Source organism: Cyclopterus lumpus, chromosome 22 (assembly GCF_009769545.1).
Source record: "Cyclopterus lumpus isolate fCycLum1 chromosome 22, fCycLum1.pri, whole genome shotgun sequence".
NCBI classification, from domain to species: Eukaryota; Metazoa; Chordata; class Actinopteri; order Perciformes; family Cyclopteridae; genus Cyclopterus; species Cyclopterus lumpus.
The window spans coordinates 293,330-315,051 of NC_046987.1; the positions used below are offsets into that span (position 1 = coordinate 293,330).

General features: G+C 42.8%; 2 protein-coding genes and 9 non-coding genes across 12 annotated transcripts; 5 read left to right on the forward strand and 6 right to left on the reverse strand.

Moving 5' to 3' along the window:
• Positions 1–43: 43 nt before the first annotated feature.
• LOC117725371 lies at positions 44–5,104 on the forward strand. Of its 2 annotated transcripts, XM_034525494.1 has the most exons (9): positions 44–100; positions 1,060–1,755; positions 1,901–1,972; positions 2,088–2,331; positions 2,701–2,754; positions 2,871–2,981; positions 3,217–3,291; positions 3,408–4,525; positions 4,709–5,104. In XM_034525494.1, the coding sequence occupies exons 6-8, from the start codon at positions 2,921–2,923 to the stop codon at positions 4,187–4,189; spliced, it is 918 nt and encodes a 305-aa protein (XP_034381385.1). In that variant the 5' UTR covers positions 44–100; positions 1,060–1,755; positions 1,901–1,972; positions 2,088–2,331; positions 2,701–2,754; positions 2,871–2,920; the 3' UTR covers positions 4,190–4,525; positions 4,709–5,104. The 2 variants fall into 2 exon arrangements, with proteins under 2 accessions (XP_034381385.1, XP_034381386.1); XM_034525495.1 differs by having other exon boundaries at positions 2,088–2,981.
• Positions 5,105–5,457: 353 nt separating this feature from the next.
• On the forward strand, positions 5,458–7,218 carry LOC117725372. Its single transcript, XM_034525497.1, has 2 exons — positions 5,458–5,844; positions 5,990–7,218. The coding sequence occupies exons 1-2, from the start codon at positions 5,520–5,522 to the stop codon at positions 7,063–7,065; spliced, it is 1,401 nt and encodes a 466-aa protein (XP_034381388.1). The 5' UTR covers positions 5,458–5,519; the 3' UTR covers positions 7,066–7,218.
• Positions 7,219–8,079: 861 nt separating this feature from the next.
• Positions 8,080–8,152, forward strand: trnav-aac. The gene has a single exon. It is a non-coding gene; the product is annotated as a tRNA-Val (tRNA).
• Positions 8,153–8,331: 179 nt separating this feature from the next.
• On the reverse strand, positions 8,332–8,403 carry trnad-guc. Its single transcript has one exon. It is a non-coding gene; the product is annotated as a tRNA-Asp (tRNA).
• A 265-nt stretch (positions 8,404–8,668) lies between these two features.
• On the forward strand, positions 8,669–8,741 carry trnav-aac. The gene has a single exon. It is a non-coding gene; the product is annotated as a tRNA-Val (tRNA).
• Positions 8,742–8,921: 180 nt separating this feature from the next.
• Positions 8,922–8,993, reverse strand: trnad-guc. The gene has a single exon. It is a non-coding gene; the product is annotated as a tRNA-Asp (tRNA).
• Positions 8,994–9,258: 265 nt separating this feature from the next.
• trnav-aac lies at positions 9,259–9,331 on the forward strand. Its single transcript has one exon. It is a non-coding gene; the product is annotated as a tRNA-Val (tRNA).
• Positions 9,332–18,645: 9,314 nt separating this feature from the next.
• trnal-cag lies at positions 18,646–18,728 on the reverse strand. Its single transcript has one exon. It is a non-coding gene; the product is annotated as a tRNA-Leu (tRNA).
• Positions 18,729–18,936: 208 nt separating this feature from the next.
• Positions 18,937–19,019, reverse strand: trnal-cag. Its single transcript has one exon. It is a non-coding gene; the product is annotated as a tRNA-Leu (tRNA).
• Positions 19,020–19,241: 222 nt separating this feature from the next.
• trnal-cag lies at positions 19,242–19,324 on the reverse strand. Its single transcript has one exon. It is a non-coding gene; the product is annotated as a tRNA-Leu (tRNA).
• A 1,125-nt stretch (positions 19,325–20,449) lies between these two features.
• Positions 20,450–20,532, reverse strand: trnal-cag. Its single transcript has one exon. It is a non-coding gene; the product is annotated as a tRNA-Leu (tRNA).
• Positions 20,533–21,722: the final 1,190 nt, after the last annotated feature.

Below are 21,722 nucleotides of genomic sequence, written 5' to 3' on the forward strand. Positions count from 1 at the left end.
CGTTTGGGAGACTTCCTCCCCGGGTCTCTCCGCCAGTCGCAGCCGGAGAAGAGTATCGACAGCACGCATTTCCTGGAGCTCTCCGTTGTTACGTGAAACAGTAAGTCATTCAAATTAATCACAATGAACTCAAATGTAATGATAATTAGTCTCTGGTTCACTTAACAGCTGTAAAGTTCGTCGTGTTTCTTCAGTTTTGTTTATCCATGTGTGACTTTGTCGGGTTTTCGTGTCTGGAAGTTAACGTGACTGCATTCAAATATATGATAAAGCGTTGTCTTCTGTACGTCAGTAAACATAATCATATCAATACTGTACTATATACTATATTACGACAAATACACGCAGTGAAAGAACGGTGTTTCTTTTTTTTCACGTCACGTAAACGTGCACCGCTCCGCTGAATAACGTTACTAAGATGCAGTTTGTAGTCACGTATATTAACTGCTCCACATTTATTTGAAAGAATGAGTCACTAGTTACGTAGCAGATTAAGGTTATAATACAACATATACTCAACTAATAAAAGTGTTATTATAGATTAAATTACCAGCAGCATATTAAAACATAGTAGTGGGTAATTATACTTGAGGTACTTCACTTTTACTTGAGTCATTTATTTAAATGCAGGACCACCATGTGGTGGCATTAATATATTATTTTTACTAAAATTGAAGATCTGTGTACTTCTTCCACCACTGTTACAACAGAGAACACCAGAATGTGATAAAGTTGTTTATATAAAAGTATACTCATAGTCTGATGCATGTCTTTTTGGGATGTTCAAAAGGTGAATTGAAATTCTTGATAAGACACTTCACACTTCAGTGTTATTTGAGTCACATGACTGTGGGGGGGAGGTTGTGAATTCACCTTCAAGTTATTTTCCATGAGTTCAAAGGGTTTAACCCACAGGAGATGGGGGGGGTAGTAGTCTTCCATTGAAATGTAAATAGTGTGCCTCAACAAAAGACAGGCACTTAAGGTACACTAATTCCATGGTATGAAAACAATGCCTGTCTATAACGTATTAAAATACTCTACTCTTTGTCATAACAGGAAAAATGCGCAAACATTTGTTTTATCCTGGGAGAATGTCCGTTTCATTCCGTAAGGGACCACGGGGATTTCTCCGTCAGGATCCGACTGACGCAGCCAAAGTCCTGAAAGACAACCCGTCTCTGCAGGACAAGTCTGCACCTGTCAAGGAGGAGCTGGTCAGGCAAAATGCGCTGACTGTGGTCCGCCAGAGAGGAGGAGACCCTTCAGATAAAACTGAAGTGTCTGGAGATTACATCCTGCAGTTTGGGAAGTACAAGGGGAAGTCCTTCCGCTGGCTTCTGGAGAATGACATTGGGTATACCATCTACCTGATCAGGAACCAGCAAAAGGAGGAGGCTGCAGGATTGTTCATGGCAGCGGGGCACAACAAGGACAGCCTACTGTCATTTGTGACCTATTCCCTCATCTTTCCAGAAATCCAATCTCTTCTCAGCTATGAGGAACAAAAGCCAGTTGTGACAGCAGCAGCATCAGAGGACGACCAGCTGGTTGGTTTTGGCTCTCGTGCCAACAACACCTGGCGAGAGATTTGGGACAGCAGGGAGGATGGCTATTCATCCTTCATTGTGAAGACAAAGTGTGCTGCGGGGACAAAGATGCACAAGCTCCAACTCTACCTCCAGAAGAAGCTGCATCCATCCACCGTGTCCTCTCTGATGACACACGCCTCACATGCTCCTGCTGAAGCCATTGGTGGGTCTGGTGTCCTATTTGCTTTGTCATACACACAGAAGAGAATACACCTCCATCATACTAATTGTGATTAAAGTCATACAAGCCCAAATACAAGAAGATATTTCTTTAATGACTTTCTAACTCTTGTCTGTTTGCATCACAGTGATGGATGAAGATGAAGAGCTGGAGAGAGCGATGCTGGGTATCTCTCCTTCCAAGCAACACGTGCAGAGCTGTGAGGAAACATGTCTTTTATTTCTTTGTCTCTACTAGCTGAAGATTCACAATCGTTTACAGTTAATGCATATGCTATTCAGCATTTATGATATTGTTTTGTTCGTGTTTAACAGCTGTTTTTGCATCATCCTCATCGTCATCATCTGCCAGAGAACGACAGCCTTTGAGAAGAGAAAGAGGTCTTTAACCCAAAGCGTCCTGCCGTCGACCGACACAACTGGGACCATGAATTCTTATCCCACATGAAGCATGACTATTCTCATCCCGTCTCATGTTGACCACGTTCTGGTCATGTTTGTCTTTTGGTGTTCTACCTATTGTCCTAGTGACTATGAATTGATTCCAGTCATGATGAGGGTACGTATCAGTCTTTGTTTTCTTATATGGATGAAAAGAAAAAAATGTACATGTGAAACTGATGTGTTACTAACACCTGATTGCATGTGTTTGATGTGTTTGAAGTGTGTCCTGTTGCTTCCCCTGCCTAGGTTAAATCACAATGACTGGCTACTGAATATTAACCCATTCCAACATAAACACATGTATGAATGAAGTATATTCTTTATATAATAATGTTAGAAACAGTCAGTTTGATTGGATTTGGCAGAAAAAAGCAGGTGAAGTAAAGATATTTTTTGCCTTTACTAACAGTAGTTTTTTGTGTATTGTCAAAATATCAATAACAAACAAGGGTATAAATAACAAACAAGGGTTTTTCCGTTCCAGTACCATCTGCTACACTGGCTGCACCAGCCAAGGCTAAGGGTTCACAAGTAGATGGTAAATGTATCAACATTATGTCTATTCATTGAAACATTATCTGTCATATTGACTGTGCTTATATTAGTTATAAACCATGAATTGATTCTTGTTTTGTGATCCTTCTCTCCTTGCAGCCCCTGCATTACCATCCGTAAAGAGACCTGTGCCCGTTCCCCAGGAGCTCATGTGTCTGATGCCCGAAGGAGCAGCTCATCTGTCAACAGAGGCGACTGCCACAGTTCCTGGTACCTAGTATTTTACCTGTATTTGCATCCTACAAATATCCTTATGTAGTGTACATCAAAACGGTTGTTTATTCTTTAAAATCTTCAAGGTTGTAAATTAGATACTGGTGCACTGTTTTCGGACCAAAAGTAGGCAGCACTCCAGTGTACAGCTCGCCGAGTTTCACAAATGTCATGTTACATTCTTGCTTAATCTTATTGTCAATAATAATAACATGTTCAATGTTCTCTATAGGATCAGAGGAGCTCCTGATTTCTCCTGAGACGTCTGCAGAGCCCGGTCAACTGCCAACTCCACACAGAGATCAAAGTCAGTATTTGAATGTTTTTTTTTATTTGGTTGTGCACAATTTAAAAATATGAAATAGTCACACCCAAAATCGTACTAATTTGTCTTTTACTATGTCTTTATTCTCGTCTGACCAGGTGAGCCTTTACCCAGGCCAATAGCTGTCCCCACCTGTCCTCCTCCACAGCTTCCTGGCTACGACCACGATGTCAGCCAGTGGAACTGTTCACAGCAGCAGAGGATCTGGATGAAGACGGAGCTGGAATCTATGGGTCTCTGGCCAGGTTCCATTCCTGTGCGGAACCCCATGAAGATGGTGTCATTGTGGCGTTTGCCTCCCCAGCCTGAATTGATTGACAGCATCTCCGATCTTCCTTCCCCAAAGTACTTTCAGCTCCATCCATTTTTTATATGGAAGCCAGAGAACAATAACCTCATGGGGAGGATGAGGAACAACGACACTCTGCCGTGTATGGGAGGTTGTGCACGGCCTCAAGTTGCCTCTGCAGGTGTTGGTAGACCTCGTGTCGTTGTTGGCATCACTGGACAGTACTACCTGTTGTCATCCAGGCTGTGCTGCAAAGTGTGCAAAAAAAAGTGGTACGCTGACAACCCACTGTGGCTTGACAAACTCCCAAAGAGGTACACAAACCTCTTGCCAGCCATCCTGACGTACAAGAAGGCAATATGTAAATCCGTCATGGACGAGCTCAGGCGGACAGGTAACTCCCCCAGCGACATGACAAAGCAGGTAATGGAGGTGATGCACTTGAAATTCGAACGGGCTTACCTGGCCCACCTACTCAGCTGCCAAAATGTCATGGATGGGGAGGCAGGACAGTATGACCAAAGAACCATCACTGAACCATCAGTTCTTGCGACAGGAAACAAAGCCGGCTCCCTTCGGAGAGTACAGTGATTCAGATGGCTGGAACGGGATCATTGTGTCTTCTCACTACCTGGCTGACTGCTTGCTGCACGAGTACCAACACCAGGAGAGTGCCATCAACACACTTTTACAGGGGACCTTTGGACAGGCTTTCCGCTCAGACCACACCCGCAAAATTGCGAGGAAGGTCACCTTTTCATCCGGCACCATGTCCTCGTATGCGGTCATGAATGAGAACTGGATGATCCTTTCATGGGTGATGGTGCAGTCTGAGACGAAGAAGTCCCTGAAGCCCATGTACGAGGGACTAGCACGGCGCTACAGCACAGCAGGCATAGAGAAGGCACAATACCACTGGGTAGACAGGTACATTTGAATCCATATATTTTTTTCCAAATGGCTCATAATCACAATTTATATTGCTTTTCATAATTCTAGTTGAATAAAAGAAAATTAGTTGGCTGTTAAGAATCGTCTTATTACCATGACCAGTGGTGGTTCATACAACGCTTTAACATTCATGGCTGTACTTCTTCTTTCTTCTTTCAGGGATTGCTGTGCAGCATTCAAAGTGGCAGAATCGTATGCAGGAGAGCATCTGAACTGGGATTCTTGGCAAACAACTGATGCCATCGTTGCCCAGGCTACTTCTGGTAACCTGCTGAACACGTGTGCGTCACGGTCCCATTTCAGTGCCAACTTGAGCATCAAGCTGGACTTATTCCACTGCATGAGGAGGTTCCTCCGTGAGTGTGTGACAGAGCATCATGCACTGTACAGTTCTTTTGCTCAGTTCCTGTCTGCAGCCTTTTCTGTGGTGGATCAGGAAGACCTGCAGAGGCTTAAAGACGCCTATGCCTTCTGTGGGATTCAGCCTGCCAACCCAACCAAGCCACACATTCGGGAGCACTGCAGGACCAGGATCACACAGCCGGAGGAGCTCATCAAGAGAGTGGAGGGAGTTTTACAGCAGTTTCACCTGGCCAGTGATCCAAATGGCGCTCCTCTCTTCAAGCCCTCAATGCTGAAGCTATGGCGGATCCAGCGGGTGCACATCCTGCGAGGTTGCCTGAGTGATCCCGTGGTTGAAGGAGGGATTTTGTACAGGCATGGAGGATCTCTGCAGCTGAATCATGTGCAGGGTGAAGGGGCCAGAGTTCCCATTTGGATCCCCATCAGAGGCACATCCCAGCAGGAGGGATATCACTTCCACCAGGCTCAGTGGGTCACTGGAACACGTGTTTCCCCAGAGCTGTTTCAAGCACAGGGGATGACTGGCGTGGCGCGGTGAAATTACCAGCGCCTGGTGGACTTGAAGCAGCCTGGTGTCCACCTCCCAGCCGTCTTTGATCCTGCATTAATGGCCCAGCTCAACGCAGTCTCCGAACGGGTGTTGGGACACATGAAATATCCAGCATTTCATCTCTCTAGCAGAGACACTGGAGAGAAGTTTGGCCTGCAGTACGTTGAGCCAGGTTGCCGCCCAATTCCTGTGGACTGGGACAAGCACAGGACCAAGACAGACTCTGCCCCGGCCCTGAGTCCACCTCCTCAAAGCAGCGCGCCGACTGCCCAGTCATCCTCATCCTCAATGGCACCCCTGAAGCTGTTTCAGTTTCCTCCACGCCCTGCTGCAGATTCTGCTGTCAAACCAGACGTGACTCCCGGGCCTCAGACAGATCCAGGTAACCATCAAACAGACAGACAAAATAATGGACGAGACTCAAGCATTAGTTACTAGGAACTGGATTTCAATCATTTATTTTGATGAGGTTTTTCTTTCTGTAGGTCAGAATAACTCATTGTACTCTTTGTCCTTTGTTTTCATAGAAACATGTCGGCCGTCTCTGCCCCTGCTGTCCTCACCGACTGCCGCTCGCACTGGACCTGTGAAGACAGGAGGGAGAGTGTTTGTGTTGGACCACAAGCGGTGGCCGGCCCCCATGAAGGCAGCTATAGACAACCTGCTCAATGAACACCGTGGGATGAAGGGCATGCTCAAGCTTGTGGACCAGGGCTATGCTGCTCTAGTTCACAACTCCTGTACAGACCCAAACAGCATGCTGCACCCAACAACAAAACATCACATCTTACAATATGTAAAACACCTCTGCAAATTACTAAACACCAGCTCATCTTTGAACACCAGCCCAGAAAAACTGCAAGAGAGGCAGGAACTCTGGCACTCTCTGACAAAGGGCAGTGAGACTACCCGTGTGCCAGTTGTAACTATGCCTGTTGCAGTCGTTAACCCACCGCCACCTGGTCAGACCCTTACGAAAGCCTCCATTGAGGAAATTGTCCAAAACATCCTAGACAAGCAACAGCAGCATCAGCAGCAACAACAACAACAACCAGTGCACAAAAAGAAGCAGACAAAAACGTGCCTGTCCTGTGGCCAGCCAAAGTCCAGGTATGAGAATGATGGTTCCTCCATCCACTTCTTTTACCAGCAGGGCCCCGTCAGGTACTTTTACTGCTCCACTAAAGTTTTTAAAGCTTATGGTGCTGAAGGTCTGACAAACCCCAAAATGCCCTTTAAAGACTTTGCAGGAACAAAGTTCTTTCAGCAGGAACTGTATTCCACAAAGAAAAGGGTGGAGGAGAGAGGCCAGCAAAAGAGGAAGAGGACTGAATCTCAGCACACGGAATCCCGAGACACTGAATCCCAGCACACTGGTCCAAGGTGTCGCTTCTGTAGGATGGGACTGAAGCAGGGCCCAAACAGTCCTCATATTCACACCGGGTTCCCTGGAGTAACAGGGAAGTACGTGTATTGCCCTGCTAAAGTATTTTCCCTGTACAAAGACCAGGGCATGGAGAAGGAGATGACATGGAGAGAGTTCCAGGTGTCTGCCTTTTATGAGACAGAAAAAAACAGATGGGCAGTTGAAAAGAGAAAATAAGAGAAATGGGGAGTGTTCTGTCATGTATATATTCTCTCTTTTTAATATTTACATTCTTTTTACAAATTTGTGTTGTGTTTGTTTGACCTTGCACTATGGCCTCTGTTCAATATTTACTGTCCCTGTTGTGGTGAATGAAAATATTTCATGGACTAATGTCTACATGTCTCATTATTATGTGAATCATTAGTTCAATTCAATTCAATTCAGTTTATTTTGTATAGCCCAATATCACAAATTACAAATTTGCCTCAGAGGGCTTTACAATCTGTACACATACGACATCCCTGTCCCAGGACCTCACATCGAATCAGGAAAAACTCCCCAAAAATAACCTTTCACAGGGAAAATCAAATTAGTGAACAGTAAAGAAATATTTAATTTAAGTAATTGCAATTAAAAGGTTCATGAGAAAGAAAACTAATAGGTTAATAGCCATAAATAAGTCAAGTACTTATATAATCAATCTGCCACTACAATAAAGTTACAATCAGAAAACATTAAAGTAGGATCCACTTTTCTTTATTGATAAACAGCTCTTCATCATTGATGTGTGGCTTTGGCCCAACCGGGACTCGAACCTGTATATTTGAAGCCACGGCGCAGGAAAAAGTGGCATTTCAGCACCTTGGACAGCGTTAATAATGCTGCAATTTCATTGGCTGTCAGTGAGTTCCAACTATACACGTCTTGCCCCCGCGTGACAAGCGGAGATACTGTCCACTATACTAACGAGGACTGCCATATTGATGTTTTTTGTTAGTTTTTCGGCTCTTTTTTTCACTAGTGTTTTGGCTAGTTTTTTGGCTAGTTTTTTGCTAGTTTTTCGGCGTTCGCAGGGAATTCGCAAAGTTATACAAGAGAGCTTTTACGTTTATTACACATTTAATGTCACTCAATGACAAAGCCGCTTTGACTGAATCCAGTTTGAAATCACGTTATTTGGCATCAGAAATGTTTGCATTTGTGTAAATGTTGCATTAAGCCAGGCAAATGCATGCGTCATCTATTGTAATTCCTGTAGTGTAGTGGTTATCACGTTCGCCTAACATGCGAAAGGTCCCCAGTTCGAAACTGGGCGGAAACACTGTTTGTTCTTGCTTACCCCACACAATAAAATTCGCCTAGGTGAAATTTTTGTCAACTTGATAATAAGGATAACTGCTGAAAATGATTGACTAATAATATTGTCAGTCATTTCATTCTGCTGTTTAGTAACATCACTGGGAATTTGTACTCTTATTCCCTCAAGATGCTAGTACAAAACTCCCCGTCAGGGAATCGAACCCTGGTCTTCCGCGTGACAAGCGGAGATACTGTCCACTATACTAACGAGGAATGCTCTATTGATGTTTTTTGTTAGTTTTTCGGCTCTTTTTTTCACTAGTGTTTTGGCTAGTTTTTTGGCTAGTTTTTCGGCGTTCGCAGGGAATTCGCAAAGTTATACAAGAGAGCTTTTACGTTTATTACACATTTAATGTCACTCAATGACAAAGCCGCTTTGACTGAATCCAGTTTGAAATCACGTTATTTGGCATCAGAAATGTTTGCATTTGTGTAAATGTTGCATTAAGCCAGGCAAATGCATGCGTCATCTTCTGTAGTTTCTGTAGTGTAGTGGTTATCACGTTCGCCTAACACGCGAAAGGTCCCCAGTTCGAAACTGGGCGGAAACACTGTTTGTTCTTGCTTACCCCACACAATAAAATTCTCGTAGGTGGACATTTTGGTAAACTTGATAATAAGGATAACTGCTGAAAACTATTGATTAATAATATTGTCAGTCATTTCATTCTGCTGTTTAGTGACATCACTCGGGATTTGTACTCTTATTCCCTCAAGATGCTAGTACAAAACTCCCCGTCAGGGAATCGAACCCTGGTCTTCCGCGTGACAAGCGGAGATACTGTCCACTATACTAACGAGGACTGCCATATTGATGTTTTTTGTTAGTTTTTCGGCTCTTTTTTTCACTAGTGTTTTGGCTAGTTTTTTGGCTAGTTTTTCGGCGTTCGCGGGGAATTCGCAAAGTTATACAAGAGAGCTTTTACGTTTATTACACATTTAATGTCACTCAATGACAAAGCCGCTTTGACTGAATCCAGTTTGAAATCACGTTATTTGGCATCAGAAATGTTTGCATTTGTGTAAATGTTGCATTAAGCCAGGCAAATGCATGCGTCATCTTCTGTAGTTTCTGTAGTGTAGTGGTTATCACGTTCGCCTAACATGCGAAAGGTCCCCAGTTCGAAACTGGGCGGAAACACTGTTTGTTCTTGCTTACCCCACACAATAAAATTCTCGTAGGTGGACATTTTGGTAAACTTGATAATAAGGATAACTGCTGAAAACTATTGATTAATAATATTGTCAGTCATTTCATTCTGCTGTTTAGTGACATCACTCGGGATTTGTACTCTTATTCCCTCAAGATGCTAGTACAAAACCGTGAAATCGTGGGTTCGAATCCCACTTCTGACAGAAAGTGTTTATTACATAATAATGTATTAATATAATATAACAACAACAAAATAATTTACGATCTTGTGTCGTAATTATTGCACCACCTTATGATATCTATGATGATTTCCACAGAAATTAGGCTTTTGTAAGTCAGGATGGCCGAGCGGTCTAAGGCGCTGCGTTCAGGTCGCAGTCTACACTGGAGGCGTGTGTTCGAATCCCACTTCTGACAGAAAGAGTTTATTACCGGTTGAAAGCCGGTATGATGATAATAATATGATGTTGGGAAATATATAATAAAACAACAACAACAATTGAACTTATATTATTTTGTCGTTATATTATATTATATTATTATATTAAGAATTTACGATCTTGTGTCGTAATTATTGCACCACCTTATGATATCTATGATGATTTCCACAGAATTTAGGCTTTTGTAAGTCAGGATGGCCGAGCGGTCTAAGGCGCTGCGTTCAGGTCACAGTCTCCACTGGAGGCGTGGGTTCGAATCCCACTTCTGACTGAAAATGTTTATTACCGGTTGAAAGCCGGTATGATGATAGTAATATGATGTTGGGAAAAAAATAATATAACAACAACAATTGTTGGAATTATATTATTTTGTCGTTGTTATATTATATTATTATATTAAGAATTTACGATCTTGTGTTGTAATTATTGCACCACCTTATGATATCTACGATGATTTCCACAGTATTTAGGCTTTTGTAAGTCAGGATGGCCGAGCGGTCTAAGGCGCTGCGTTCAGGTCGCAGTCTCCACTGGAGGCGTGGGTTTGAATCCCACTTCTGACAGAAAGTGTTTATTACCTTTTAAAAGCCGGTATGATGATAATAATATGATGTTGGGAAATATATAATAAAACAACAACAACAATTGTTGGAATTATATTATTTTGTCGTTGTTATATTATATTATTATATTAAGAATTAACGATCTTGTGTTGTTATTATTGCACCACTGTATGATATCTACGATGATTTCCACATAATTTAGGCTTTTGGAAGTCAGGATGGCAGAGCGGTCTAAGTCGTTCAGGTCGCAGTCTCCACTGGAGGCGTGGGTTCGAATCCCACTTCTTACAGAAAGTGTTTATTACCGGTTGAAAGCCGGTATGATGATAATAATATGATGTTGGGAAATATATAATAAAACAACAACAACAATTGTTGGAATTATATTATTTTGCCATCCTGACTTCCAAAAGCCTAAATTCTGTGGAAATCATCGTAGATATCATATGGTGGTGCAATAATTACAACACAAGATCGTAAATTCTTAATATAATAATATAATATAACGACAAAATAATATAAGTTCAATTGTTGTTGTTGTTTTATTATATATTTCCCAACATCATATTATTATCATCATACCGGCTTTCAACCGGTAATAAACAATTTCTGTCAGAAGTGGGATTTGAACCCACGCCTCCAGTGGAGACTGCGACCTGAACGCAGCCTTAGACCGCTCGGCCATCCTGACTTAAAAAAGCCTAAATTCTGTGGAAATCATCGTAGATATCATACAGTGTTGCAATAATAACAACACAAGATCGTTAATTCTTAATATAATAATATAATATAACGACAAAATAATATAATTCCAACAATTGTTGTTGTTGTTTTATTATATATTTCCCAACATCATATTATTATCATCATACCGGCTTTCAAAGGGTAATAAACACTTTCTGTCAGAAGTGGGATTCGAACCCATGCCTCCAGTGGAGACTGCAACCTGAAATACTGTGGAAAATCATCGTAGTGGTGCATTAATAACAACACAAGATCGTTAATTCTTAATAATATAATATAATATAACAACGACAAAATAATATAATTCCAACAATTGTTGTTGTATTATATCATATATTTCCCAACATCATATTACTATCATCATACCGGCTTTCAACCGGTAATAAACACTTTCTGTCAGAAGTGGGATTCGAACCCACGCCTCCAGTGGAGACTGCGACCTGAACGACTTAGACCGCTCGGCCATCCTGACTTCCAAAAGCCTAAATTCTGTGGAAATCATCGTAGATATCATACAGTGGTGCAATAATAACAACACAAGATCGTTAATTCTTAATATAATAATATAATATAACAACGACAAAATAATATAATTCCAACAATTGTTGTTGTTGTTTTATTATATAACTCCCAACATCATATTATTATCATCATACCGGCTTTTAAAAGGTAATAAACACTTTGTGTCAGAAGTGGGATTCGAACCCACGCCTCCAGTGGAGACTGCGACCTGAACGCAGCGCCTTAGACCGCTCGGCCATCCTAACTTACAAAAGCCTTAATACTGTGGAAATCATCGTAGATATCATAAGGTGGTGCAATAATTACAACACAAGATCGTAAATTCTTAATATAATAATATAATATAATATAACAACGACAAAATAATATAATTCCTACAATTGTTGTTATATTATATTATTTTTTTCCCAACATCATATTACTATCATTATACCGGCTTTCAACCGGTAATAAACACTTGATGTCAGAAGTTGGGATTCGAACCTACGCCTCCAGTGGAGACTGCGACCTGAACGCAGCGCCTTAGACCGCTCGGCCATCCTGACTTACAAAAGCCTAAATTCTGTGGAAATCATCGTAGATATTATAATGTGGTGCAATAATTACAACACAAGATCGTTAATTCTTAATATAATAATATAATATAACAACGACAAAATAATATAATTCCAACAATTGTTGTTGTTATATTATATTATTTTTTTCCCAACATCATATTACTATCATCATACCGGCTTTCAACCGGTAATAAACACTTTCTGTCTGAAGTGGGATTCGAACCCACGCCTCCAGTGGAGACTGCGACCTGAACGCAGCGCCTTAGACCGCTCGGCCATCCTGACTTACAAAAGCCTAAATTCTGTGGAAATCATCGTAGATATTATAATGTGGTGCAATAATTACAACACAAGATCGTTAATTCTTAATATAATAATATAATATAACAACGACAAAATAATATAATTACAACAATTGTTGTTGTTATATTATATTATTTTTTTCCCAACATCATATTACTATCATCATAACGGCTTTCAACCGGTAATAAACACCTTCTGTCAGAAGTGGGATTCGAACCCACACCTCCAGTGGAAACTGCAACCTGAACGCAGCGCCTTAGACCGCTCGGCCATCCTGACTTACAAAAGCCTAAATTCTGTGGAAATCATCGTAGATATCATACAGTGGTGCAATAATAACAACACAAGATCATTAATTCTTAATATAATAATATAATATAACAACGACAAAATAATATAATTCCAACAATTGTTGTTGTTGTTTTATTATATATTTCCCAACATCATATTATCCTCCTATGAATCCTCCTATGAATCGCCACCTTAACGTGGTGGAGGAGTTTGAGTGGCTCAGTGATCCTGGGAGCTATGTTGTCCGGGGCGTCAGCCCCTGGTAGGGTCTCCCAAGGCAAACAGGTCTCGGGGGAGAGCCCAGACTAAGAGCGGTTCAACAAACCCTGATGATAAGCAGCCCACGGATTGTAGCCACCTTGCCCGGACAAGGGAAACCGGGGCACCCTCCCGGAGCCAGACCCAGGAGGGGAGCTCGTCGGCGAGCGTCTGGTGGCCGGGCTTTCGCCCATGGGGCCCGGTCGGGCTCAGCCCGAAAGAACAACATGGAGCAGCTGTCACCCTGTGGACCCACCACCCGCAGGGAGAATTATCGGGGTCGGGTGCTATGTAGACCGGGCGGCGGGCCAGGCGGGAGACCTGGGCGGGCCGATCGCCGGCAGCATAGACTAGCTCTAGGGACGTGGAACGTCACCTCACTAGCGGGGAAAGAGCCGGAGCTGGTGCAGGAGGTGGAGCGGTACCAGCTAGATATAGTTGGGCTCACCTCCACGCACAGCATGGGCTCTGGAACCAAGCTCCTGGAGAAGGGTTGGACTTTGTCCTTTTCTGGAGTTGCCCAGGGTGAGAGGCGCCGGGCGGGAGTGGGGATACTCACGAGCCCCCGGCTGAGCGCCGCTGTGTTGGAGTTTTCAACGGGGAACGAGAGGGTCGCCTCCCTGCGCCTACGGGTTGCGGGGAGTAAGGCTCTGACTGTTGTTTGTGCTTATGCACCGAACAGCATTTCGGAGTATCCGGCCTTCTTGGAGTCGGTGGGAGGGGTCCTGGAAAGGGCGCCGCCTGCCGACTCCATAGTTCTCCTGGGAGACTTCAACGCTCACGTGGGCAATGACAGAGAAACCCGGCGGGGCGTGATTGGGAGGAACGGCTTGCCCGATCTGAACCCGAATGGTGTTTTGTTGTTGGACTTCTGTGCTAGCCACAGTTTGTCCATAACAAACACCATGTTCGAACATAAGGTGGCTCATAAGTGTACCTGGTACCAGAACACCTTAGGCCGGAGATCAATGATCGACTTTGTAATCGTATCATCTGATCTGCGGCCGTATGTCTTGGACACTCGGGTGAAGAGAGGAGCAGAGCTGTCAACTGATCACCACCTGGTGGTGAGTTGGATCAGATGGCGGGGGACTCGGCTAGAGAGACCTGGCAAGCCCAAACGTGTAGTGAGGGTGAACTGGGAACGTCTGGCAGAGAATCCTGTCCGGGAGGTCTTCAACTCCCACCTCCGGAAGAACTTCTCACAAATCCCGAGGGAGGCTGGGGACATGGAATCCGAGTGGACCTTGTTCAAAGCCTCTATTGTGGACGCGGCTGCTCGGGGCTGTGGCCGGAAGGTCATCGGTGCCTGTCGTGGCGGCAACCCTAGAACCCGGTGGTGGACACCGGGGGTGAGGGTAGCCGTCAAACTGAAGAAGGAGGCCTTTCGGGCCTGGCTGGCCCAGGGGTCTCCTGAAGCAGCTGACGGGTACCGGCGGGCCAAAAGGGCTGCAGCGACGATGGTCGCGGAGGCTAAAACTCGGGCATGGGAGGAGTTCGGGGAGGCCATGGAGAAGGACTTTCGGTTGGCCTCAAGGAAGTTCTGGCAAACCATCCGACGGCTCAGGAAGGGAAAGCAGGGTCTACCCCAGGCTGTTCTCAGCAGGGGGGGGGAACTGCTGACCCGGACTGGGGACATCGTCGGGCGGTGGAAAGAGCACTTTGAGGAACTCCTAAACCCGGCCAACATGTCCCCCGGAGAGGGGGCAGCGCCGGAAGACTTTGGGGTGGATTCACCCATATCCCTGGCAGAGGTCGCTAAGGTAGTCAAAAAGCTCCTTGGTGGCAAGGCGCCAGGGGTGGATGAGATCCGCCCTGAGATGCTGAAAGCGCTGGACATTGTTGGGCTGTCTTGGTTGACACGCCTTTTCAGTGTCGCATGGGGGTCAGGAACAGTGCCCATGGACTGGCAGACCGGGGTGGTGGTTCCCATCTTCAAGAAGGGGGACCGGAGAGTGTGCTCCAACTATCGTGGTATCACACTGCTCAGCCTCCCGGGAAAAGCTTATGCCAGGGTGCTGGAGAGGAGGCTCCGACCGCTTGTCGAACCTCAGATTCAGGACGAACAGTGCGGATTCCGTCCCGGTTGTGGAACAGTGGACCAGCTCTTTACCCTCGCAAGATTACTGGAGGGGTCCTGGGAGTTTGCCCAACCAGTTTACATGTGCTTTGTAGACCTGGAGAAGGCTTTCGACCGGGTCCCTCGGGGGTTTTTGTGGGGGGTGCTGCGGGAGTATGGGGTGCCGGACCCGTTGGCACGGGCCATCCGGTCTCTGTATGCCTGCAGTAGGAGCTGTGTTCGTCTCCTCGGTAGTAAGTCAGACACGTTCCCGGTGGGTGTTGGCCTCCGCCAGGGCTGCCCTTTATCACCGGTCCTCTTCGTGACCTTCATGGACAGGATATCTAGGCGCAGCCAGGGGGCGGAGAGGATCCGGTTCGGGAGTCTCGGGATCGCCTCTCTGCTGTTTGCGGATGATGTGGTCCTGTTTGCCTCCTCGGACCGTGACCTCCAGCATTCACTGGGGCGTTTTGCAGCCGAGTGCGAAGCGGCAGGGATGAGAGTTAGCACCTCCAAATCTGAGGCCATGGTGCTCTGCCGGAAACCGGCGGATTGCTCCCTCCAGGTGGGGGCAAACTGCCTACCCCAAGCGAAGGAGTTCAAGTATCTCGGGGTCTTGTTCACGAGTGAGGGTAAGGTGGAGCGGGAGATCGATAGGCGGATCGGTGCGGCTGCAGCAGTAAAACAGGCGCTGTACCGGTCCGTCTTAGTGAAGAGGGAGCTGAGCCGGAAGGCAAAGCTCTCCATTTACTGGTCGGTCTACGTTCCAACCCTCACCTATGGTCACGAACTCTGGGTCGTGACCGAAAGAACGAGATCTCGGATACAAGCGGCCGAAATGAGCTTCCTCCGTAGGGTGGCCGGGCTCAGCCTTAGAGATAGGGTAAGGAGCTCGGACATCAGGGGGGAGCTTGGAGTCGAGTCGCTGCTCCTTCGTGTCGAAAGGAGTCAGCTGAGGTGGTTCGGGCATCTAGTTAGGATGCCTCCTGGACGCCTCCCATTAGAGGTTTTCCGGGCACGTCCAACTGGTAGGAGGCCCCGGGGAAGACCGAGGACACGCTGGAGGGATTATATCTCCCGGCTGGCCTTGGAACGCCTCGGGATCCCCCAGAATGAGCTGGAAAGTGCTGCGGGTGAGAGGGAAGCCTGGGTCGGCCTGCTGAACCTGCTGCCACCGCGACCCGACCCCGGATAAGCGGGTGATAATGGATGGATGGATGGATATTATTATCATCATACCGGCTTTCAAAGGGTAATAACCACTTTCTGTCAGAAGTGGGATTCGAACCCACGCCTCCAGTGGAGACTGCGACCTGAAATACTGTGGAAAATCATCGTAGTGGTGCAATAATAACAACACAAGATCGTTAATTCTTAATAATATAATATAATATGACAACGACAAAATAATATAATTCCAACAATTGTTGTATTATATTATTTTTTTCCCAACATCATATTACTATCATCATACCGGCTTTCAACCGGTAATAAACACTTTGTCAGAAGTGGGATTCGAACCCACGCCTCCAGTGGAGACTGCGACCTGAACCTTAGACTGCTCGGCCATCCTGACTTACAAAAGCCTAAATTCTGTGGAAATCATCGTGGATATCATATGGTGGTGCAATAATTACAACACAAGATCGTAAATTCTTAATATAATAATATAATATAATATAACGACAAAATAATATAATTCCTACAATTGTTGTTATATTATATTATTTTTTTCCCAACATCATATTATTATCATCATACCGGCTTTCAACCGGTAATAAACACTTTCTGTCAGAAGTGGGATTCGAACCCACGCCTCCAGTGGAGACTGCGACCTGAACGCAGCGCCTTAGACCGCTCGGCCATCCTAACTTACAAAAGCCTTAATACTGTGGAAATCATCGTAGATATCATAAGGTGGTGCAATAATTACAACACAAGATCGTAAATTCTTAATATAATAATATAATATAATATAACAACGACAAAATAATATAATTACTACAATTGTTATTATATTTTATTATTTTTTTCCCAACATCATATTACTATCATCATACCGGCTTTCAACCGGTAATAAACACTTTCTGTCAGAAGTGGGATTCGAACCCACGCCTCCAGTGGAGACTGCGACCTGAACCTTAGACTGCTCGGCCATCCTGACTTACAAAAGCCTAAATTCTGTGGAAATCATCGTAGATATCATATGGTGGTGCAATAATTACTACACAAGATCGTAAATTATTAATATAATAATATAATATAATATAACAACGACAAAATAATATAATTCCAACAATTGTTGTTGTTGTTATATTATATTATTTTTTTCCCAACATCATATTACTATCATCATACCGGCTTTCAACCGGTAATAAACACCTTCTGTCAGAAGTGGGATTCGAACCCACGCCTCCAGTGGAGACTGCGACCTGAACACAGCGCCTTAGACCGCTCGGCCATCCTGACTTCCAAGAGCCTAAATTCTGTGGAAATCATCGTAGATATCATACAGTGGTGCAATAATAACAACACAAGATCGTAAATTATTAATATAATAATATAATATAATATAACAACGACAAAATAATATAATTCCAACAATTGTTGTTGTTGTTATATTATATTATTTTTTTTCCAACATCATATTACTATCATCATACCGGCTTTCAACCGGTAATAAACACCTTCTGTCTGAAGTGGGATTCGAACCCACGCCTCCAGTGGAGACTGCGACCTGAATGCAGCGCCTTAGACTGCTCGGCCATCCTGACTTTCAAAAGCCTAAATACTGTGGAAATCATCGTAGTGGTGCAATAATAACAACACAAGATCGTTAATTCTTAATATAATAATATAATATAATATAACGACAAAATAATATAATTCCAACAATTGTTGTTGTTGTTATATTATATATTTCCCAACATCATATTATTATCATCATACCGGCTTTTAAAAGGTAATAAACACTTTCTGTCAGAAGTGGGATTCAAACACACGCCTCCAGTGGAGACTGCGACCTGAACCTTAGACCGCTCGGCCATCCTGACTTACAAAAGCCTAAATTCTGTGGAAATCATCGTAGATATCATATGGTGGTGCAATAATTACAACACAAGATCGTAAATTCTTAATATAATAATATAATATAATATAACGACAAAATAATATAATTCCTACAATTGTTGTTATATTATATTATTTTTTTCCCAACATCATATTATTATCATCATACCGGCTTTCAACCGGTAATAAACACTTTCTGTCAGAAGTGGGATTCGAACCCACGCCTCCAGTGGAGACTGCGACCTGAACGCAGCGCCTTAGACCGCTCGGCCATCCTAACTTACAAAAGCCTTAATACTGTGGAAATCATCGTAGATATCATAAGGTGGTGCAATAATTACAACACAAGATCGTAAATTCTTAATATAATAATATAATATAATATAACAACGACAAAATAATATAATTACTACAATTGTTATTATATTTTATTATTTTTTTCCCAACATCATATTACTATCATCATACCGGCTTTCAACCGGTAATAAACACTTTCTGTCAGAAGTGGGATTCGAACCCACGCCTCCAGTGGAGACTGCGACCTGAACGCAGCGCCTTAGACCACTCGGCCATCCTGACTTCCAAGAGCCTAAATTCTGTGGAAATCATCGTAGTGGTGCAATAATAACAACACAAGATCGTTAATTCTTAATATAATAATATAATATAATATAACGACAAAATAATATAATTCCAACAATTGTTGTTGTTGTTATATTATATTATTTTTTTTCCAACATCATATTACTATCATCATACCGGCTTTCAACCGGTAATAAACACCTTCTGTCAGAAGTGGGATTCGAACCCACGCCTCCAGTGGAGACTGCGACCTGAACGCAGCGCCTTAGACCGCTCGGCCATCCTGACTTCCAAGAGCCTAAATTCTGTGGAAATCATCGTAGATATCATACAGTGGTGCAATAATAACAACACAAGATCGTAAATTATTAATATAATAATATAATATAATATAACAACGACAAAATAATATAATTCCAACAATTGTTGTTGTTGTTATATTATATTATTTTTTTCCCAACATCATATTACTATCATCATACCGGCTTTCAACCGGTAATAAACACCTTCTGTCAGAAGTGGGATTCGAACCCACGCCTCCAGTGGAGACTGCGACCTGAACGCAGCGCCTTAGACCGCTCGGCCATCCTGACTTCCAAGAGCCTAAATTCTGTGGAAATCATCGTAGATATCATACAGTGGTGCAATAATAACAACACAAGATCGTAAATTATTAATATAAAAATATAATATAATATAACAACGACAAAATAATATAATTCCAACAATTATTGTTGTTGTTATATTATATTATTTTTTTCCCAACATCATATTACTATCATCATACCGGCTTTCAACCGGTAATAAACACCTTCTGTCAGAAGTGGGATTCGAACCCACGCCTCCAGTGGAGACTGCAACCTGAACGCAGCGCCTTAGACCGCTTGGCCATCCTGACTTACAAAAGCCTAAATACTGTGGAAATCATCGTAGATATCATAAGGTGGTGCAATAATTACAACACAAGATCGTAAATTCTTAATATAATAATATAATATAACAACGACAAAATAATATAATTCCAACAATTGTTGTTGTTGTTATATTATATATTTCCCAACATCATATTACTATCATCATACCAGCTTTCATACGGTATTAAACACTTTCTGTCAGAAGTGGGATTCGAACCCACGCCTCCAGTGGAGACTGCGACCTGAACGACTTAGACGGCTCGGCCATCCTGACTTCCAAAAGCCTAAATTCTTCTTAGCCTAAATACTGTGGAAATCATCGTAGATATCATAAGGTGGTGCAATAATTACAACACAAGATCGTAAATTCTTAATATAATAATATAATATAATATAACAACGACAAAATAATATAATTACTACAATTGTTATTATATTTTATTATTTTTTTCCCAACATCATATTACTATCATCATACCGGCTTTCAACCGGTAATAAACACTTTCTGTCAGAAGTGGGATTCGAACCCACGCCTCCAGTGGAGACTGCGACCTGAACCTTAGACTGCTCGGCCATCCTGACTTGCAAAAGCCTAAATTCTGTGGAAATCATCGTAGATATCATATGGTGGTGCAATAATTACAACACAAGATCGTAAATTATTAATATAATAATATAATATAATATAACAACGACAAAATAATATAATTCCAACAATTGTTGTTGTTGTTATATTATATTATTTTTTTCCCAACATCATATTACTATCATCATACCGGCTTTCAACCGGTAATAAACACTTTCTGTCAGAAGTGGGATTCGAACCCACGCCTCCAGTGGAGACTGCGACCTGAACGCAGCGCCTTAGACCGCTCGGCCATCCTGACTTCCAAGAGCCTAAATTCTGTGGAAATCATCGTAGATATCATACAGTGGTGCAATAATAACAACACAAGATCGTAAATTATTAATATAATAATATAATATAATATAACAACGACAAAATAATATAATTCCAACAATTGTTGTTGTTGTTATATTATATTATTTTTTTCCCCCGGATAAGCGGGTGATAATGGATGGATGGATGGATATTATTATCATCATACCGGCTTTCAAAGGGTAATAACCACTTTCTGTCAGAAGTGGGATTCGAACCCACGCCTCCAGTGGAGACTGCGACCTGAAATACTGTGGAAAATCATCGTAGTGGTGCAATAATAACAACACAAGATCGTTAATTCTTAATAATATAATATAATATGACAACGACAAAATAATATAATTCCAACAATTGTTGTTGTATTATATTATTTTTTTCCCAACATCATATTACTATCATCATACCGGCTTTCAACCGGTAATAAACACTTTCTGTCAGAAGTGGGATTCGAACCCACGCCTCCAGTGGAGACTGCGACCTGAACCTTAGACTGCTCGGCCATCCTGACTTACAAAAGCCTAAATTCTGTGGAAATCATCGTGGATATCATATGGTGGTGCAATAATTACAACACAAGATCGTAAATTCTTAATATAATAATATAATATAATATAACGACAAAATAATATAATTCCTACAATTGTTGTTATATTATATTATTTTTTTCCCAACATCATATTATTATCATCATACCGGCTTTCAACCGGTAATAAACACTTTCTGTCAGAAGTGGGATTCGAACCCACGCCTCCAGTGGAGACTGCGACCTGAACGCAGCGCCTTAGACCGCTCGGCCATCCTAACTTACAAAAGCCTTAATACTGTGGAAATCATCGTAGATATCATAAGGTGGTGCAATAATTACAACACAAGATCGTAAATTCTTAATATAATAATATAATATAATATAACAACGACAAAATAATATAATTACTACAATTGTTATTATATTTTATTATTTTTTTCCCAACATCATATTACTATCATCATACCGGCTTTCAACCGGTAATAAACACTTTCTGTCAGAAGTGGGATTCGAACCCACGCCTCCAGTGGAGACTGCGACCTGAACCTTAGACTGCTCGGCCATCCTGACTTACAAAAGCCTAAATTCTGTGGAAATCATCGTAGATA